Source organism: Phyllobates terribilis, unplaced genomic scaffold (assembly GCF_046119375.1).
Source record: "Phyllobates terribilis strain yellow unplaced genomic scaffold, ASM4611937v1 Scaffold_7__3_contigs__length_470593459, whole genome shotgun sequence".
Taxonomy (NCBI): Eukaryota; Metazoa; Chordata; class Amphibia; order Anura; family Dendrobatidae; genus Phyllobates; species Phyllobates terribilis.
This window is the reverse complement of record NW_027362767.1, coordinates 323,767,392-323,785,498: the sequence shown is the minus strand read 5'-3', so window position 1 is coordinate 323,785,498 and position 18,107 is coordinate 323,767,392. Positions and strand designations below refer to the sequence as shown.

Here is an 18,107-nt window from a genome sequence, read left to right as displayed (position 1 = left end):
CTTCCAGGCTTAATCATTGTATTTTACAAAAAAGAAAAAAATATATATCAAAAAGGGTTGTTTCAGATGTGATTTTTTTTTTTGTTCCTCTGTAGTCTATCCACTTCAGCCACATTCACTTGAGTGGACATGGACTGCAATATCAGACATTGCTCTGGGACTGATGTGGCATTTTCTTGGAGGGACTCTGTCAGCAGATTTTTGCTATGTAATCTGAGAGCTGCACAATGTAGGGAGAGAGACCCTGAATCCAGCGATGTATCACTTAGTGCTGCAGTTGTGATAGATCTTCAGCAGAGAAAAATGTGATTCTAGAAGTGCTCTGAATGCTGAGCTCTGTTTAATCCCGCACACACCACTGATTGGCAGCTTTCTGTGTACACTACATATTGACCAGTTGTGCTGGGGGCAGGGTTGGACTAGGTTGCTTGAGGTCAGTTGTCTTGTAGCGATAATCTCCTGCTGATAAAACACTGATTTCATTGAAACAGCAAAACACAGATACATCACTGGAATCTGGGTCTCTACCCCTGTATCATATCATGCTGTTCTAAGATTACATATAAAAAAAAAACAGGTAACAGATTCCCATTAATCCTAGTGAAGCCTTGTAAAATAAATCACCATGCCTCAAAAAAAATCAAAAAAAAAATCACTTGGTCCTTTTTAACTATTAGACTGAAGACTTCTGATTAGAAATAAAATAACCATCAGATGTATGTAACCGGTGAACCCTAATACAATGGTTAGGGCCTCATGTACATGGCTGTATTGCACAGATCTATGACAGATCCTGATTGCATGCCGTGATTTGTATGCATCGGTGTGTGAGAAATGGTAAATGGACCTTTCATGACTACAATTTGATCTAAACATGTTGTTCGGGCTAAATACTTTGCTGAACAGGGACCTGGGATTGTCTGTGCCGCCACCATAAGTAATGACCATTCCCTGTTCACAAGACCACTGCAGCCTGTGACTGGCTGCAGCAGTCAGATTACGTGAACAGGACGTGGGCAGAGATCCATCCGATGATGCACTATTTTAGATACCTGCTCCAATCTCTTTATATACAGACTGATACCCATTACTACATAACACTGTATAGAAGGTGCATTATTTTGGGTCATTCCCAGCCCAGCTGTAAAATCTATTTAAAACACCAAATAAAAGAGCAAAATGTTTTTTTGGGGACGAGTATAAAACCAGCACAGGATACAAACCAGAAGAGAAATAAGGCACCTGACACTAATTCTTAGGCTTACGCTAGGCTGCATTGTGGATGCAATTCTTTATAAGTATATAGGTAGAAAGGAAAGTGTTTAATACAGCTCAACACACCGGCTGTCAATCATCCACAGGTGCTCGGCTCCTTGAGAGAAGGTCTAATCCAGAATGAACAAATCACCAATTACAACAAATAATCTCTGAGTATTCACAATTATAGCCGTTACATGCAAAATATCAGATTCCCCATCCATCAGCAGCTTTTATTCATAGCAGATCAGGCATATTATATATGCAATGTACCCAATTTTTCTATATGTAAGATTTTGAACATATGGCTGGGTCAGTCCTCATTCACACACTCAGAATTTTATGTGGATTTCAGCACTAACAAGTGGCAAGCATATCATGAGAGTAAATCGGGTTCCTGCATGGATTTAGAAAATAAAGTAGAATTTTACTTATTTTTGCAGATTACATGTGGAAAAGCTGGCAGCCTGGCCGTACTTTTTTACCTAATCCTTATGCGAATTTGCGGCACATCAATCTGTACGACCACAGCTGAAATCAGAGGGTCATCATCTGATTCCTGCTGTCAATCCTGTAGCAAATACATTTTGCATTTGCCACGGGTAAATTACTATTCCCTAAAGGAGATGGGACACAACCTCTAATGCAGGCCATTCGCTCCCCACTGGGGGTTGTTACACAGATCTCCAAAAAAAGTAAAAAATTAAGCTAACAAAGAAAAAAAAAATAAACAATTAATACATCTACTTCTATACATTAGTGAGCACTGCAAACGGCCTAGTTCTTTTCAGGTTATTGCGAACAAGTGAGCGTTAGAAAAACATCTAAGAGAAAATAAAAAGTGTATTGTAGAAGATTCATGGTCGCCCATGGGACATTTACAGTATTAGGCATTTAGTGTTTGACTGAATATTCTTACATTATTATAGAGAGCCTTGGAATTAAACATGGCTGCTACTAAGAGGGATATAATAAAGGTTGTGCAGTAACATTCTGGATCACGGTGGTGCGCGTGACATTGTGGAGCAATCACAATGCGAGCCCAGGAATGTTACAGGTCATCTTCAATATGGTCTTCCTTTAATTTTTCTTCTTCTGGTCTGAAGAGTCTTTCATATCCTCTTCATCAGTGTATTCTGTGGGTTCCTCTCCTTCTCTCAGAAGCTTTCCAACATGATGGTACTTAACTGGAAAACAGGGCAATGGAGACAATAAATAGACCAATTCTCATGTAGAAGTCATGTGCCGATGGCACAGATGCGCAGCTCCTCACATCACCGGAGTCATACGCAAGTGTGATCATCACGTGCCCACATCTGATGCTCACCCAGTACAAACAAAAAAATTCAATAACTGATACACAAAGTTGTATACCCTTCAATTATACACCGCTAACAAAAGCCTATACAGCAGGATTCTAGAGAGTCAAGCAGACTTAGGCTATGTGCCCACGATGCAGGAAATTTCTGCAGCGTTTCTGCATGTTCTTGGCAGTAAAAATGCTTGCGGATTTTACACGCGTTTTTTGACGCGTCTTTACAAGCGGATTTGACTTGCGTTTTTCAAATGCATTGGGACCTCAAATCCGCATGCAGAAACGCACAAATAATGGACATGTACAGAACATGCAGATTTTCATTGGGGATCATGGGGCACGGATTACCAAGCGTTTTGCAAGCATTTATGCTGTGGAAATTCCGCAGCAAAAACGCTTGAAAAAAGCATAGTGGGCACACAGCCTTTGGCTGGTTGCAGAAAGTAATCTTGTGGTTAAAGGGAATCTGACAGCTGATACATGCTGCCAATCCGTGGGCAACATGATCTCAGTCATAAGTTAAACTCTGACACTTTGTGGCATTTCAGAGAAAAACAATTTAGTAGCCGCCAGGACTGAGCCACATGTAGACTACTTCTCCCTGCCGTGAAGTGACAGATCTCTCCCTGCAGCACACGCAGGGACAGATCTGGCAGTGGGCAGGGAGAAACAAAAAGTTGCATCAAAGTCCATGGCAAGTGTGTTGTGTACGACCAGCAATAGAAAATCAGAGCCGTAAATCAGCCGCTTGACAGCAAGTCGCAAATTGCACAGATCTTTTTGTCGAGCGACAGGTTGTCTAGCCCCATTCTAAATAGTACTAAACTACTAAATGATTGCATGTGGACTTAGCCCATTACTTTGCACTTTGGCCCAATGTCTATTCTGACATCGCTACAAACTACTTAATAAAAGTTGGGTGATTGGTAGGTTCACATTACAGTTTGTTTATTTGCATCTTTTTTTCTTCTTGTATTATATGGTGCATGTTTGTGTAAATTCAGTCAAGATCTGTTTTGTTGCAGAATAGGATAAAAGGAATTTGACAGATTTCTGAGGGTAAGGTCCTCCAGTGCGGAGGCCACAAAGGGACCAATGAGCGCATGAGTTTGAGTTAACACTGAGGAATTTCCAGCAAACTCCTGTTTTGTCCTCACACATGGGCATGGTAATTGGCAGCATGGCTGTCACACCATGGGACCCCACCCTAAGATGACAGCAAGGATCTCCATCGAGGTCAATCTCAACTAAAACTGATGCACAAATTCCATTTTGTGTTCAGACATTTGTCTTATCGGCAAAAAGATATATTAGACCGATGACGTAATTACCATGCAAAACTTTGTAGCATGCAAACAGTGAATTCAGGGACGGCATCACAGACAGGAGACCTTTGTTGTAATTCACTGTTTGGATACAATTAACCAATTCTACCATGTTTCAGGCACTGAAACCAGTAAGTCTCAGCATGCAAACCCCGGGGGCAATTTGCTGCTGATTCAACCAACGTCTGCGTATTTTACACTGTACGGGCTCATTCAGATGTCTGTGGCAATGGGGCCAAGCACAGACCGGCCACGGGCCTCCCAACCAGAGTGACAGCTTTATATATTTCTATTCATCTGTCACGCTCGGGTTGGGAGAGCCGTGGCCGGTCCATGCTCACAATGAATTGCACAGACATTTGCATGAGCCCTAAGCCAGGAACCAATGTGAAGGATGATACAGCTCTGTGGAATGTTAGTGACAGGTAATAAATAATGATTGGACGTATCCAATATTTCTGATACATGCAATGGCAGATCCCATCCTGTAATTGCATCATAGGATAAATCACAACCATGAAAAATGTGAAACCTTTCCCGAGCCTGGTCTATTGGTTGGAAGCACCATAAGAATGAGATTAGTAATGATTGCTATGTCTGTGGCCAGGTGTTGTTATTCCACAATGATGTACAACAATGAGAGTTTCAGCTTACAGGTAAATTGTGACTCCCAGTCTCCCAGCGTGTCCCTTTGGGAAGCGGTCAGATCGGAGAGCTCATCATATGTGTCCGACAGGGCTTCTTGATCAAGGCAGAAGGTGGCAAGACCTCGAGAAGCGTCACGTCCAGCGAATACACCATAAGGTCCCTCTGAAAAAAAAACAAATAGCTGTGATTCTGTGCAATACTGATTAGCAAGCAATGTCATTGTGTTGGCCGTGTTTAGCTTTTGGACCATTTCTCTGATAGTAAGGCTGCGTGCCCACGATGTGGATTTAATGCGTTTCCGCGGCTGCATTTTCGCCGCAAAGACGCATTAAAAATGCATGTTAAGTTGTCTGCCATGTTTCCCAATGATAATCCGCATGTGCTGTGCACATACTGCGGAAATTTCCGCTGCAGATTATCATTGCGGAAAAATCCGCAGCACAACCATTAATTTTGCGGAATCGCGGCGAAATCGCTGCCATTGACTTGCATTGAACCGCATAACATCCGCATGTATACATGCGATTTAATGCGCGGATGGTACCCGGGTCTGGAGAAGAGGAGACTCATCCAGACCCGGGTACCATAGAAACTGTAGTTAAAAAAGAATTAAAATAAAATAAAAAACAAAACAAAACACATTATACTCACCTTCCGATGGCCCCCGGTCTCCTCAGCGATGCGTCCTGGCTCCCGGGAGGTTCGTGATGGTGTAAAAGGACCTTAAGTGACATAATTTAGTCATGCGCTGGTCACGTGACCACCGACGTCGACAGTCGCGTGACCTGTCACATGACTAAATGACGTCACGGCAGGTCCTTTCACACCATCGCGAGCCAGGACGCATCGCTGAGGAGACCGGGGGCCATCGAAAGGAGAGTATACTGTAATTTTTTATTTTATTTTTTTACTATCGATGCTGCATTTAAAGCAGCAGATGGATTTATATTGTGTGACCAAGTTGTCAAGCACTTTTCCAAGTGATGCTCAAAATCACTTGGAAAAGCGCTTGACAAAACGCACACGGAAATGCATGTTAAAAAAGCTTGACAAACGCTTCTACCTGGCAGAAAAAAAAAAACGCATGTAAAATCTGCATGCGTTTTTTCTGCCAGGGAGATGCAAAAACACTCAGGAAAAATCCGGAGCATTTCTGCATCGTGGGCACTTAGCCTTAGGGTTTATTCACACAGCATTTTTTTTTCTTCTTTTTCTGTAAGGAAAAAAATGCAGCAATCTACAATGTCCAATAATTTCAGTGGTTTTCCCCAATAGCTTAGCACAAAAAAAAAAACACTAATAAAACTTGTAAACATATCCTTATGGCCATGTAGTTGTGCAGGTTCTCCTGCGAAATCATGTGCTTGTTTAACAATCAGTGAGCAAATATGCTGCTGTTCCATCCTGCATTACCTGGATAGCATTGTCATAGAGTCAGGGATAGTGGGGGAAGGCGGCAGCAAGAAATGTTGGGGGTGATTGGAGCACATCCAGCTGGCGGTCAGATACATCATATTTCAAGCAATACGATCCGGTTACTTCTAGGTATGATAATGTCTAACCTGCCGGCATTATTTATTACCTTACAAAGTATTCAGCATTAAAGGGAAAACATCACAATCTGTACAAGAATCACACACCGCCTCCATTGTAACGAATAAGCAGCTTTTATTCGGAAACACAGAGTTGTCTATAGTCACCGGTGTGTCCCCTTCTCCACCTTTCCCTACCGGCTCAGCTAAAGTGACAGGTCTCTCCGTATATACACGAGGCGGAGGTCTTCCCTCATGTTTGTATGTAGGAAGAGACCCGTCAATTTAGCGGTGAAGGTAGGGTCTAGCGGGCAGGGACAAAGCTCCACCAATAGTCACCTCATTACTAGCCCAGGATTCATACACGTTAACAAACCATCGTTTTAGATTTTTTTTTTTTCCCCTAATTCAATAATACACATGAAAATAAGAAACTTTGTAATATATCTTAATCAGAGAGAGTTGCTTCTTTCTCCTCCTGGACTGATCAGTCATTCTGGAAATTCTCAATTCCGAAGTAAAATACACTGCTCAAAAAAATAAAGGGAACACTCAAATAACACATCCTAGATCGGAATGAATGAAATATTCTCATTGAATACTTTGTTCTGTACAAAGTTGAATGTGCTGACAACAAAATCACACAAAAATCATCAATGGAAATCACATTTATTAACCAATGAAGGCCTGGATTTGGACTCACCATCAAAATTAAAGTAGAAGAACACTACAGGCTGATCCAACTTTGATGTAATGTCCTTAAAACAAGTCAAAATGAGGCTCAGTATTGTGTGTGGCCTCCACGTGCCTGTATGACCTCCCTACAAAGCGTGGGCATGCTCCTGATGAGCTTGTGGATGGTCTCCTGTGGTATCTCCTCCCAGACCTGGACTAAAGCATCCGCCAACTCCTGGACAGTCTGTGGTACAACGTGACGTTGGTGGATGGAGCAAGACATGATGTCCCAGATGTGCTCAATCGGATTCAGGTCTGGGGAACGGGTGGGCCAGTCCATAACTTCAATGCCTTCATCTTGCAGGAACTGCTGACACACTCCAGCCACATGAGGTCTGGCATTGTCCTGCATAAGGAGGAACGCAAGGCCAACCTCACCAGCATATGGTCTCACAAGGGGTCTGAGGATCTCATCTGTGTACCTAATGGCAGTCAGGCTACCTCTGGCGAGCACATGGAGGGCTGTGCGGCTCTCCAAAGAAATGCCACCCCACACCATTACTGACCCACTGCCAAACTAGTCATGCTGAAGGATGTTGCAGGCAGCAGTTCGCTCTCCACGACGTCTCCAGACTCTGTCACATGTGCTCAGTGTGAACCTGCTTTCCTCTGTGAAGAGCACACGGCGTCAGTGGCGACTCTGCCAATCCTGGTGTCCTGTGGCAAATGCCAAGCCTCTTGCACGGCGTTGGGCTGTGAGCACAACCCCCATCTGTGGACGTCGGGCCCTCATACCACCCTCAGGGAGTCGGTTTCCAACAGTTTGTGCAGACACATGCACATTTGTGGCCTACCGGAGGTCATTTTGCAGGGCTCTGGCAGTGCTCCTCCTGTTCCTCCTTGCACAAAGGCGGAGATAGCAGTCTTGCTGCTGGGTTGTTGCCCTCCTACGGCCCCCTCCACGTCTCCTGATGTACTGGCCTGTCTCCTGGTAGTGCCTCCAGCCTCTGGACACTACGCTGACAGACACAGCAAACCTTCTTGCTACAGCTTGCATTGATGTGCCACCCTGGATGAGCTGCACTCCCTGAGCAACTTCTGTGGGTTGTAGAGTCCGTCTCATGCTACCACGAGTGTGAAAGCACAACCAACATTCAAAAGTGACCAAAACATCAGCCAGAAAGCATTGATACGGAGATGTGGTCTGTGGTCCCCACCTGCAGAACCACTCCTTTATTGAGGGTGTCTTGATAAGTGCCAATAATTTCCATCTATTGTCTATTCCATTTGCACAACAGCATGTGAAATTGATTGTCAATCAGTGTTGCTTCCTAAGTGGACAGTTTGATTTACTTGGAGTTATATTCTGTTGTTTAAGTGTTCCCTTTATTTTTTTGAGCAGTGTATGTATTCAGTGAAGACAGATTATATTACTGAATAGGAGGTGATATTTGCCATTGAGAATAAAATGATCAGCCCAGGAGGAGAAAGAAGCAAATCTCTCTGATAAGATATATTACAAAGTTTCTTATTTTCATGTGCATTTCAGAATCATGGAATAAAAATGAAATGTTACTCTTTAACTGCTTTTAGATTATTTCTTTCAAAAGGCCATTATACGGAAAGGTAAAATAGAAGAAACAGCATATATCAGTTTTGTATTTGGGAATACATCAATACCTTGCCTTCACAAATCACTACTATCACAAAGCTTATACCAGGTTGGTTAAAAAAAATAAAAAAAAATCCTGATATTCAGTTGCTGGGATTAATGAACTCATGCAAGAAGTGACAACCTTCTCTGAATACACGTTCCACGCAGAAAAAGTTTCTTACATGGCCGTATGCTTATCTGCCAAAGACTCGCACAGACCAAGCAAAGGGAAGGGGACCTACTTTCTTTACAGGGGGATCATCCTTGAAATATCAGGACACAAGGACCAAGATACCACTGAGAACCATAATCCAAGCAGATTATTTTTCCAGCCGAGTTGGGCCAGATGATGTGATCAACGTTTTTTTTCAATGTGAGATGTTCAGCCATCAAACAGATTTATTTTGTGTCTATGTCATGGCCTCACTACTCAGACCTGCAGCCATAAGAAAGTTGCCTTTTATCAAAAATATGCCCTTAACAAGTAAGAATAATGTGCCATTACAGCAAGACATGATGTAAACACTAGGGAAGGACATTAGGTAATGCAGACTAATACAATAGGCATAATATAAAATTAAAAATGATAATTTACTAACCTAAGTTACCCATTAACCACCCAGACGATTCAGATAACATATCCACATAATATCTGAACCACTGCTATGACACAAAGTGCAAAAGGTCTAAGTTCTGTCATTCAACATTTCGCAAATCCCTTAAAAATCAAAGTAAATGTTATGAAATCTCTTCTGTTATCTGTGCAGTCGCTGCTATCGGGGGCACAGGTTTACGCTGTTCCATGTGATTTTTCCAGATTAATATTTTATGAATAACTGCAGATATATATGCGCTAAATTCAAGGGTTGTACCCAAGGCTGTGGAGTCGGAGCCCATTTTGGTGGAGTCGGTATAAAATGGACTGACTCGGACTCCTAAAATATATAATAAATTGGGTACAGTAGTTCAATGCAGTTTGTGGGGAATATTTTTTCATAAGAATTTGGGAAAGTTATGAAATTTCCATGTCTGTCCTATTCCTGATCTAAGGGTCTAGACTTTTAGCTGAGATGAATCTGTGCTACAGTAAATTTATCACTTAAACACAAGCCATGTATGAGGGAGTCGGTGTCAGGGAAATTGAGGAGTCGCAGTTGGAGTTGGTCCATTTTATACCGACTCCACCAAAATGGGCACCGACTCCACAGCCCTGCAAAAAAGCAGCAGAGATAAAATATGTGAGGGAAAAAAAAAAAAAAAAAGCGTGCTCATGAGACTTCAGATCTCTCATTAATTATTCTGGTACTGTAAAATGTTGAGTAATTTAGACACCAAATACGCTGTGTAAAATAAGCAGCAAAAAGGTCAATTCCAGGACATTCCTGCAAAATGGGGTCCACACAGACAAAAAAAAAAAAAAAAAAAAAAAAAAAGGGAATACATTTTTTAGACTTTGCTGGCTGTGGTGCCCACCAGTACCCCCCAAATTTTGAAGTATTAACTTAGATCTGTAAGTAAAATAAGACACCCTAGCCCTGACAGCCTGTAGGAATTTCAGTTTCTACCAATACTAAGATTGTCCCGAGCCATGATCCAGTGTAAGGCTACAGCCCCACTATCAGTATTCGGTCAGTATTTTTTCTCAGGAGTGGGAGGGAGGCAAAACCAGGAGTGGGTGATAAATGCAGAATTGGTGACTTGTTTCTATTATACCTTTTCTCTGATTGTTCCTCACCTGGTTTTGGCTCCCACTCCTGAGAAAAAATACTGACCGAATACTGACCAAATACTGATAGTGGGGCCGTAGCCTTACATGTGAACTTAGCTTGTGGTTGATCACAGGTTTACAGCAGAACCACAAGACACGTGTGGCGTCCCCTACTACTATTACAGGCAGTGGACCAATGTCACGTGACAGATGAATTTGGGGGTCGCCACATCACAAATGTTGTGCCCAGCCCCATCACTGCCTGTTCACATTATGTAATGATGTTGTGCCGAGACATAGGGACTTTCTCCGATAACTAAACTGGATGAACAGGTTATTCCAAGACCATGAAATATGACACAAGTATTTCTGGAGTTGTGTAGCGCCTGGTAAATAACGTCTGGTGGAATTATCACTGCCAGCATTAATCTGAAGAAATAATAGAATAATCTGCAGATTACAAACAGAAAAGAAAACTAAAGCACCAGAACAAATAATGGTCTCCACCAGGTGTGGCAGCTAGAAGAACTTAAAACCCAATTCAAGCCCTCCACGTTCACACGTTCAGTATTTGGTGAGTTTTTTACCTCAGTATTTGTAAGCCAAATCCAGGGGTGGGTGATCAATGCAGAAGTGGTGACGTGTTTCTATCACCCTCCCTTGGTTTTGGCTTACAAACACTGAGGTAAAAAAAACAACCTCACCAAATACTATAACCTACACTTGTAGTGGCAGGGGGCAGTCGCAAAAAGGTTTGGCAAGTTTTTAGAATATCCATACAAGTGAATGGTGAGAGCTGTGCACGGACGGACACCTCTTCACACCGCGGGAGGAGGATCAGCTGTGGACATTGAACTGTGTTGTAGCAATTTATGCTGCATTTCACCATTTCCATTTTCCTAATCAGTTCTTCGAGTCTTACATAAGGCAGACCGGACAGTATAGTCCTCCATACAGAATACTGGTCCCCACGGTGCTGGCGCCGCTCTCCTCCGTTCACGGGTCCCATAGCGCAATGTGGTGTCCAACGGCGAGTGGGCCCCCGGCCTGCTCAGGGCCCTGGCACTTGCCCGGGTGCTGACGCCGGGCCTGGGCATTAGTGTTTACCATTGCAAAGTCTTGAGAAGCTTTATCCATATGTGAAAAACACTGACCATACACTAAGGACACACTGATAGCAAAAACAGACACACATAGCATACACTGATGATACCAGTACCATTTTTTCACATATGTGTGAATGAAGCCTTAGGGATAGCAGCAGTAAAACCAAAAAGTGTTGTCTAATCAGTACAACTTAAGGGTATGTTTACACCATGCTTTTTTTTTTTTTTGCAACTTTTTTTCCCCCTGTATGAAAAAAATTCAGCGTTTTTTTTTTTACTACTTGTTTTTGATACCTATTTAAACAGAATGCATAAGGAAAAATAAAAAAAATGCAGCAAAAATGCTGAAAGAATTAACATGCTGTTTAAAAAAAACAAACAACTACCCAATACCGTAGCTCAAAGAAATGGACTGTGTGAATGAGATTTTAGAAATCTCATTTAATTTGCTGCTGCTTTAGAATGCTGCATTTTTTTTTTTTTTAACGCACCCAAAAAAATTGCAAGAAAAAAATGCAGTAAAAACGACATGTGCAAACAAGTCCTAATTTTTCACTTTTACCAACTATAAACCTTGTGTCACTCTTTCATGCGCTTGACTGATTCTTTCATGTAGTCCACTATTTGAAGACAATGGGAAAAATACCCAGCGGTGATCATCAAAGCCATGAACCTGTTTATTGCAACCATTATCTACTGAGTGATGTGCAGGCTGCTGCATATGTAGAGCGGAGGTGGTAGAAGTGCTGGTAGAAGGTGTTACAAATTGCAAGATTAAGAATTTTAATTTTTTAAACAAAGATTGTGATATGAAAAGTAATATTTTTTTTTGTTTTACGTATATAACTACCCTTACTACGATATGCAATATCACCTGGATTTGTACTCTTTTCACACCAAAAAAATGATCAATTATGATAAAAAAAACAAACAAACAAACTGATATTTAATAATAAATGATAATAATTAAAGAACTTTGTGTCGTGGGGGGAAAAAAAGTTATAATAACTATAATATGCAATGAATTGTTATAGTAAAAGCCTGAACAGTATACAAAGCCCTACCTCCAGATGCAACGACTCTTAGGCCACGTTCACACGGTCAGTATTTTACATCAGTATTTGAAAGCCAAAATCAGCAGTGGAACAATCAGAGGAAAAGTATCAGAGAAACACGTCACCAATTCTGCATTTTCACCCACTCCTGGTTTGGGCTTTGAACATGGCCTTACTGACATGTGTTATCGTATATAAAAGTACCTGTTGAACAATGGCAGTAAAAAAAAATAATAATAATAATCTAACTTTCTATGAGAGCTTTTAGCTTTTGTCATAAAAACATGTTTAAACTTGAAATATTTTTTTTCAACGCTAAATGCCCAATTTTAATAAAATTTATTTTTATATAATAAAGTACTTTTTGTAGGGGAAAAATTATTAACAAAAAAAAAAAAAAAAAAATACAGGTACATATACAAAAGGTAAAAAAAAGAACAACAATTGTACTGGGTGTTAAAAGACAAAACAGTGTGAATTGATGGGTTAATCTACTATGTTGCCTGGGGTCCACATTACTGTAGGCATGTTAGATAAGTCTGAAAGTTCAAGGCTGGAGCTGGCGGTTCTGCGTGTTCACCAGAGCTGTGACTAAAGCTGGCCACAGACCAGATATCACAATGACTAAGGAGTACGGCGGCTATGTGGACACGTCCGTTGAGAGATTCGTTTTTTGGGTTCTGTTTTAAGCACAGACAAACGGAATATGAGATCCGTTACATCAGTTGAGCAAACAGAAGCGAAAGGGCCCCACAGATTATTAGGGGCTTCGTTTGACATCTACTTATTTGAAAATGCAAACAAAGTCGTGCATGCAGAACTCTTTTTCTTCTATTCTAGAAAATACGGAACCCTGACGGATCCCATAATTAACGGGGTACCTCTGCCTCCGTCTGCAGAACTGATGTAACGGATCACAGTCTGTTTGGGCATAAAACAGAACAGACAAATGGAAAGTCCAAGTGGTCAGAGCCAAAAAAGTGTGCAAGTGTCACATTACTGTGTTGTGTATCACATCATGGCCAGGACTGACCGCATTATTCATAGATATGCATCATCATACAATTCATACAGATTACAACAGGTCCTAAATAATTGTGATGGTGCAGAAAAAGATTATATTTTAGCTGAGCTATATATTTAAGATTCTAGCTGAATATAGAGATCTATGTCTTGCCTGATAATCCAGAATGGACTCAAGGAATGTTACTTTCTTTACCCTGCAGCATCTCTCACCTGGTCCATAAAACTTCTTTCCCCTTGTCACATCAAACACCTTGCCATTAATGGCCATGAGGATCCTGGGGTTCTGGGTTCCATCATACTCCTTCAGCTGGGCCAGGGTGAAGTCTCTCCTCTTCATCTTGGGCAGCTGTTCCTCTCTGCTCTCTGGCTCTTGGGGTCTGTCGCCCCTCAGGATCTTGTAGAGCAGGTACAGGCACAGGCAGAGCAGGCAGATATTCAGGGGGGAGGTGAAGATCTCTTGCAGGATGCCTTCCTCAGCCATGATCAGTAAGAGTGCTCACCGAGCCTGGGTGCAGATGGGATCCTGCAGGATGAGGCACAGACAGGCTGCGGTGTACAGATCTACCCCCTCCCTGCAGGGCACTATATACCTGTGCTGTGTATGCCTGTACACTGCACACTGGCGCTCCCTGCAGCACTGTGCACACAGGCGGGATCAGCACAGGAAGAGGAGGCTGCTCTCTGCTCTTCCCTCCTCACGTGGTGTTCCAGGTCGAATGTCGCACATGAGGGTTGTATAATATACCAGTGCTGGTGTGTACACAGTGCATGGTAGAGAGAAATCACTGCTGATTATTGGGGGGGACAGCTGGCTCACTGCTTGTCCCAAAAAGACCATTTATCCATGCTGAAGTTGGTTTCTTCTTTTTTTTTTTTTTTTGCAAGTTTAGTAACAATCAGAACTTATCGCAATAATAAAACACATTGCAGTGAGGAGCCCTGTTGTGAATACACTGAAAACTAGCTACAAAAAAGAATAAAAGGGGGCGCTCAAAAGGCTTAATGCCTTAGGGCCACTGATCTCACACCACCATTAGACAGATAAGGAGGATACCCCACATCAAGCACAGGTCACTGCCATCAGGCCACAAAGGGTTTTGGGCGTGAGTTGGATATCATTATCTGTCTAAGGGCGCATACAGACGACCGTAGTTCTCGTGCGAGGATGGCATCGCAGAGCACGGACTGGCTGCCGGCTCTCCTGACCTGAGCGTCACAGCGTGATGTATTTCTATGCAGTTGTCGCACTCAGGTCAGAAGACCCGATGGCCAGTCCGAGGATTCCAATGTGATTCTCAAACGAGAAATACGGCCGTCTGTCTGCCCACTTACGATGATATAAGATCTGTGACTCATAGTCATTTACCCCTTTAAAAACACGTTAATTGTTCAAATCTGTGAAAATTGTGTGTATGCCCACTATGATGTCAGCTCTGAAGCCCAAGCACCCATTTGGACCAGGCTGGAATGAGCTATCACTATCTCATCACTATCTCAGTGGCCCAAAGTCATCTATCCCTTTTGATAACGCCCTTTGGTGCCCACTTTGATGCTCATTTTTGTGCCACTTTTATATTTTTTTGCAGCTGCTTTTCAGTGTATTCACATCAGGGAACCGCACTGCATTGTATTTCATTATTGTGATCATTTCTGCTTGTATTAAACTTGTAAAACAAATGTTGTGAATAAGAAACAGGACAAATAAGAAACCAACTTCAGCATCATGAACAATAATTTCTTATCCTCAGGACAGGCGATACATTAATAATGGTTGGGGGTCCCACTGATCTCTAGATGGGTGGTCTCGCATTTCCTGCTCACTGCACCCGCAGTGTGAATACAGCAAGCACTTAAACACGTGGTCAAAATTGTTGGTACCCCTCGTTTAATGAAAGGAAAAACCCACAATGGTCACAGAAATAACTTGAATCTGACAAAAGTAATAATAAATTAAAAATCTATGAAAATGAACAAATGAAAGTCAGACATTGCTTTTCAACCCTGCTTCCACAGAATTAAAAAAAAAAATTAAACTCATGAAATAGGCCTGGACAGAAATGATGGTACACTTAACTTAATATTTTGTTGAACAACCCTTTGAGGCAATCACTGCAATCAAACTATTCCTGTAACTGTCAATGAGACTTCTGCACCTCTCGACAGGTATTTTGGCCCACTCCTCATGAGCAAACTGCTCCAGTTGTCTCGTGTTTGAAGGTTGCCTTTTCCAGACGGCATGTTTCAGCTCTTTCCAAAGATGCTCAATAGGATTTAGGTCAGGGCTCATAGAAGGCCACTTCAGAATAGTCCAATGTTTTCCTCTTAGCCATTCTTGAGTGTTTTTAGCTGTGTGTTTTGGGTCATTATCCTGTTGCAAGACCCATTACCTGCGACTGAGATCAAGCTTTCTCACACTGGGCAGCACATTTCTCTCTAGAATTCCTTAATAGTCTTGAGATTTCATTGTACCCTGCACAGATTCAAGACACCTTGTGCCAGATGCAGCAAAGCAGCCCCAGAACATAACAGCCTCCCCCATGTTTCAGAGTAGGGACAGTGTTCTTTTCTTGATATGCTTCATTTTTCCTTATGTGACCATAGAGCTGATGTGCCTTGCCAAAAACTTCCATTTTTGTCTCATCTGTCCATAGGACATTCTCCCAGAAGCTTTGTGGCTTGTCAACATGTATTGGCAAATTCCAGTCTGGCTTTTTTAAGATTTCTTTCAACAATGGTATTCTCCTTGGTCATCTCCCATGAAGTCCACTTTGGATCAAACAACGACGGATGGTGCGATCTGACACTGATGTTCCTTGAGCTTGAAGTTCACCTTTAATCTCTTTAGAAGTTATCCTGGGCTCTTTTGTTACCATTCGTATTATCCATCTCTTTGATTTGTCATCAATTTTCATCCTGCGGCCACGTCCAGGGAGGTTGGCTACAGTCCCATGGATCTTAAATTTCTGAATAATATGTGCAACTGTAGTCACAGGAACATCAAGCTGCTTGGAGATGGTCTTATAACCTTTACCTTTAACATGCTTGTCTATAATTTTCTTTCTAATCTCCTGAGACAACTCTTTCCTTTGCTTCCTCTGGTCCATGTTGAGTGTGGTACACACCATGTCACCACACAACACAGTGAGTATCTGTAGCCCTATATACAGGCCCGCTGACTGATTACAAGATTGTAGACACCTGTGATGCTAATTAGTGGACACAACTTGATTTAACATGTCCCTTTTGTCACATTATTTTTAGGGGTACTATCATTTCTGCCCAGGCCTATTTCATGAGTTTATTTTTTTTTTAAATTCTGTGGAAGCAGGGTTGAAAAGCAATGTCTGACTTTCATTTGTTCATTTTCATAGATTTTTTATTTATTATTACTTTTGTCAGATTCAAATTGTTTCTGTGACCATTGTGGATTTTTCCTTTCATTAAACGAGGGGTACCAACAATTTTGACCACATGTGTAGCTGTTTCCAACAGCCCAATAGATTTCCATATATATATACAGTGCTGGCCAAAAGTATTGGCACCCCTGCAATTCTGTCAGATAATACTCAGTTTCTTCCTGAAAATGATTGCAATCACAAATTCTTTGGTATTATTATCTTCATTTAATTTGTCTTCAATGAAAAAAACACAAAAAGAATTGTCCTAAAGCCAAATTGGATATAATTCCACACCAAACCTAAAAAAGGGGGTGGACAAAAGTATTGGCACCCTTTGAAAAATCATGTGATGCTTCTCTAATTCGTGTAATTAACAGCACCTGTAACTTACCTGTGGCACCTAACAGGTGTTGGCAATAACTAAATCACACTTGCAGCCAGTTAACATGGATTAAAGTTGACTCAACCTCTGTCCTGTGTCCTTGTGTGTACCACATTGAGCATGGAGAAAATAAAGAAGACCAAAGAACTGTCTGAGGACTTGAGAAACCAAATTGTGAGGAAGCATGAGCAATCTCAAGGCTACAAGTCCATCTCCAAAGACCTAAATGTTCCTGTGTCTTCCGTGCGCAGTGTCATCAAGAAGTTTAAAGCCCATGGCACTGTGGCTAACCTCCCTAGATGTGGACGGAAAAGAAAAATTGACGAGAGATTTCAACTCAAGATTGTGCGGATGGTGGATAAAGAACCTCGACTAACATCCAAACAAGTTCAAGCTGCCCTGCAGTCCGAGGGTACAACAGTGTCAACCCGTACTATCCGTCGGCGTCTGAATGAAAAGGGACTGTATGGTAGGATACCCAGGAAGACCCCACTTCTTACCCCGAGACATAAAAAAGCCAGGCTGGAGTTTGCCAAAACTTACCTGAGAAAGCCTAAAACGTTTTGGAAGAATGTTCTCTGGTCAGATGAGACAAAAGTAGAGCTTTTTGGGAAAAAGCATCAACATAGAGTGTACAGGAAAAAAAAAGAGGCATTCAAAGAAAAGAACACGGTCCCTACAGTCAAACATGGCGTAGGTTCCCTGATGTTTTGGGGTTGCTTTGCTGCCTCTGGCACTGGACTGCTTGACCGTGTGCATGGCATTATGAAGTCTGAAGACTAGCAACAAATTTTGCAGCATAATGTAGGGCCCAGTGTGAGAAAGCTGGGTCTCCCTCAGAGGTCATGGGTCTTCCAGCAGGACAATGACCCAAAACACACTTCCAAAAGCACTATAAAATGGTTTGAGAGAACGCACTGGAGACTTCTAAGGTGGCCAGCAATGAGTCCAGACCTGAATCCCATAGAACACCTGTGGAGAGATCTCAAAATGGCAGTTTGGAGAAGGCACCCTTCAAATATCAGG

General features: G+C 42.0%; 1 protein-coding gene across 1 annotated transcript; it reads right to left on the bottom strand.

Annotated features, from left to right (window-relative positions):
* Positions 1 to 2,082: 2,082 nt before the first annotated feature.
* PGRMC1 (progesterone receptor membrane component 1) lies at positions 2,083 to 13,990 on the bottom strand. Its single transcript, XM_073641171.1, has 3 exons — positions 13,512 to 13,990; positions 4,552 to 4,707; positions 2,083 to 2,444 (listed from the first exon to the last, which is right to left on the bottom strand). The coding sequence occupies exons 1-3, from the start codon at positions 13,780 to 13,782 to the stop codon at positions 2,338 to 2,340; spliced, it is 534 nt and encodes a 177-aa protein (XP_073497272.1). The 5' UTR covers positions 13,783 to 13,990; the 3' UTR covers positions 2,083 to 2,337.
* Positions 13,991 to 18,107: the final 4,117 nt, after the last annotated feature.

What these genes read in the sequence shown, in the direction of transcription:
- PGRMC1 (XM_073641171.1), bottom strand. Translation starts at nt 13,782, where the DNA reads ATGGCTGAGGAAGGCATCCTGCAAGAGATCTTCACCTCCCCCCTGAAT. An exon ending in AAAGAAGTTTTATGGACCAG is followed by an intron (nt 4,708 to 13,511) that starts GTGAGAGATGCT and finishes TTTTTTTTTCAG; the next exon opens with AGGGACCTTATGGTGTATTC. An exon ending in CTGGGAGTCACAATTTACCT is followed by an intron (nt 2,445 to 4,551) that starts GTAAGCTGAAAC and finishes CCTGTTTTCCAG; the next exon opens with TTAAGTACCATCATGTTGGA.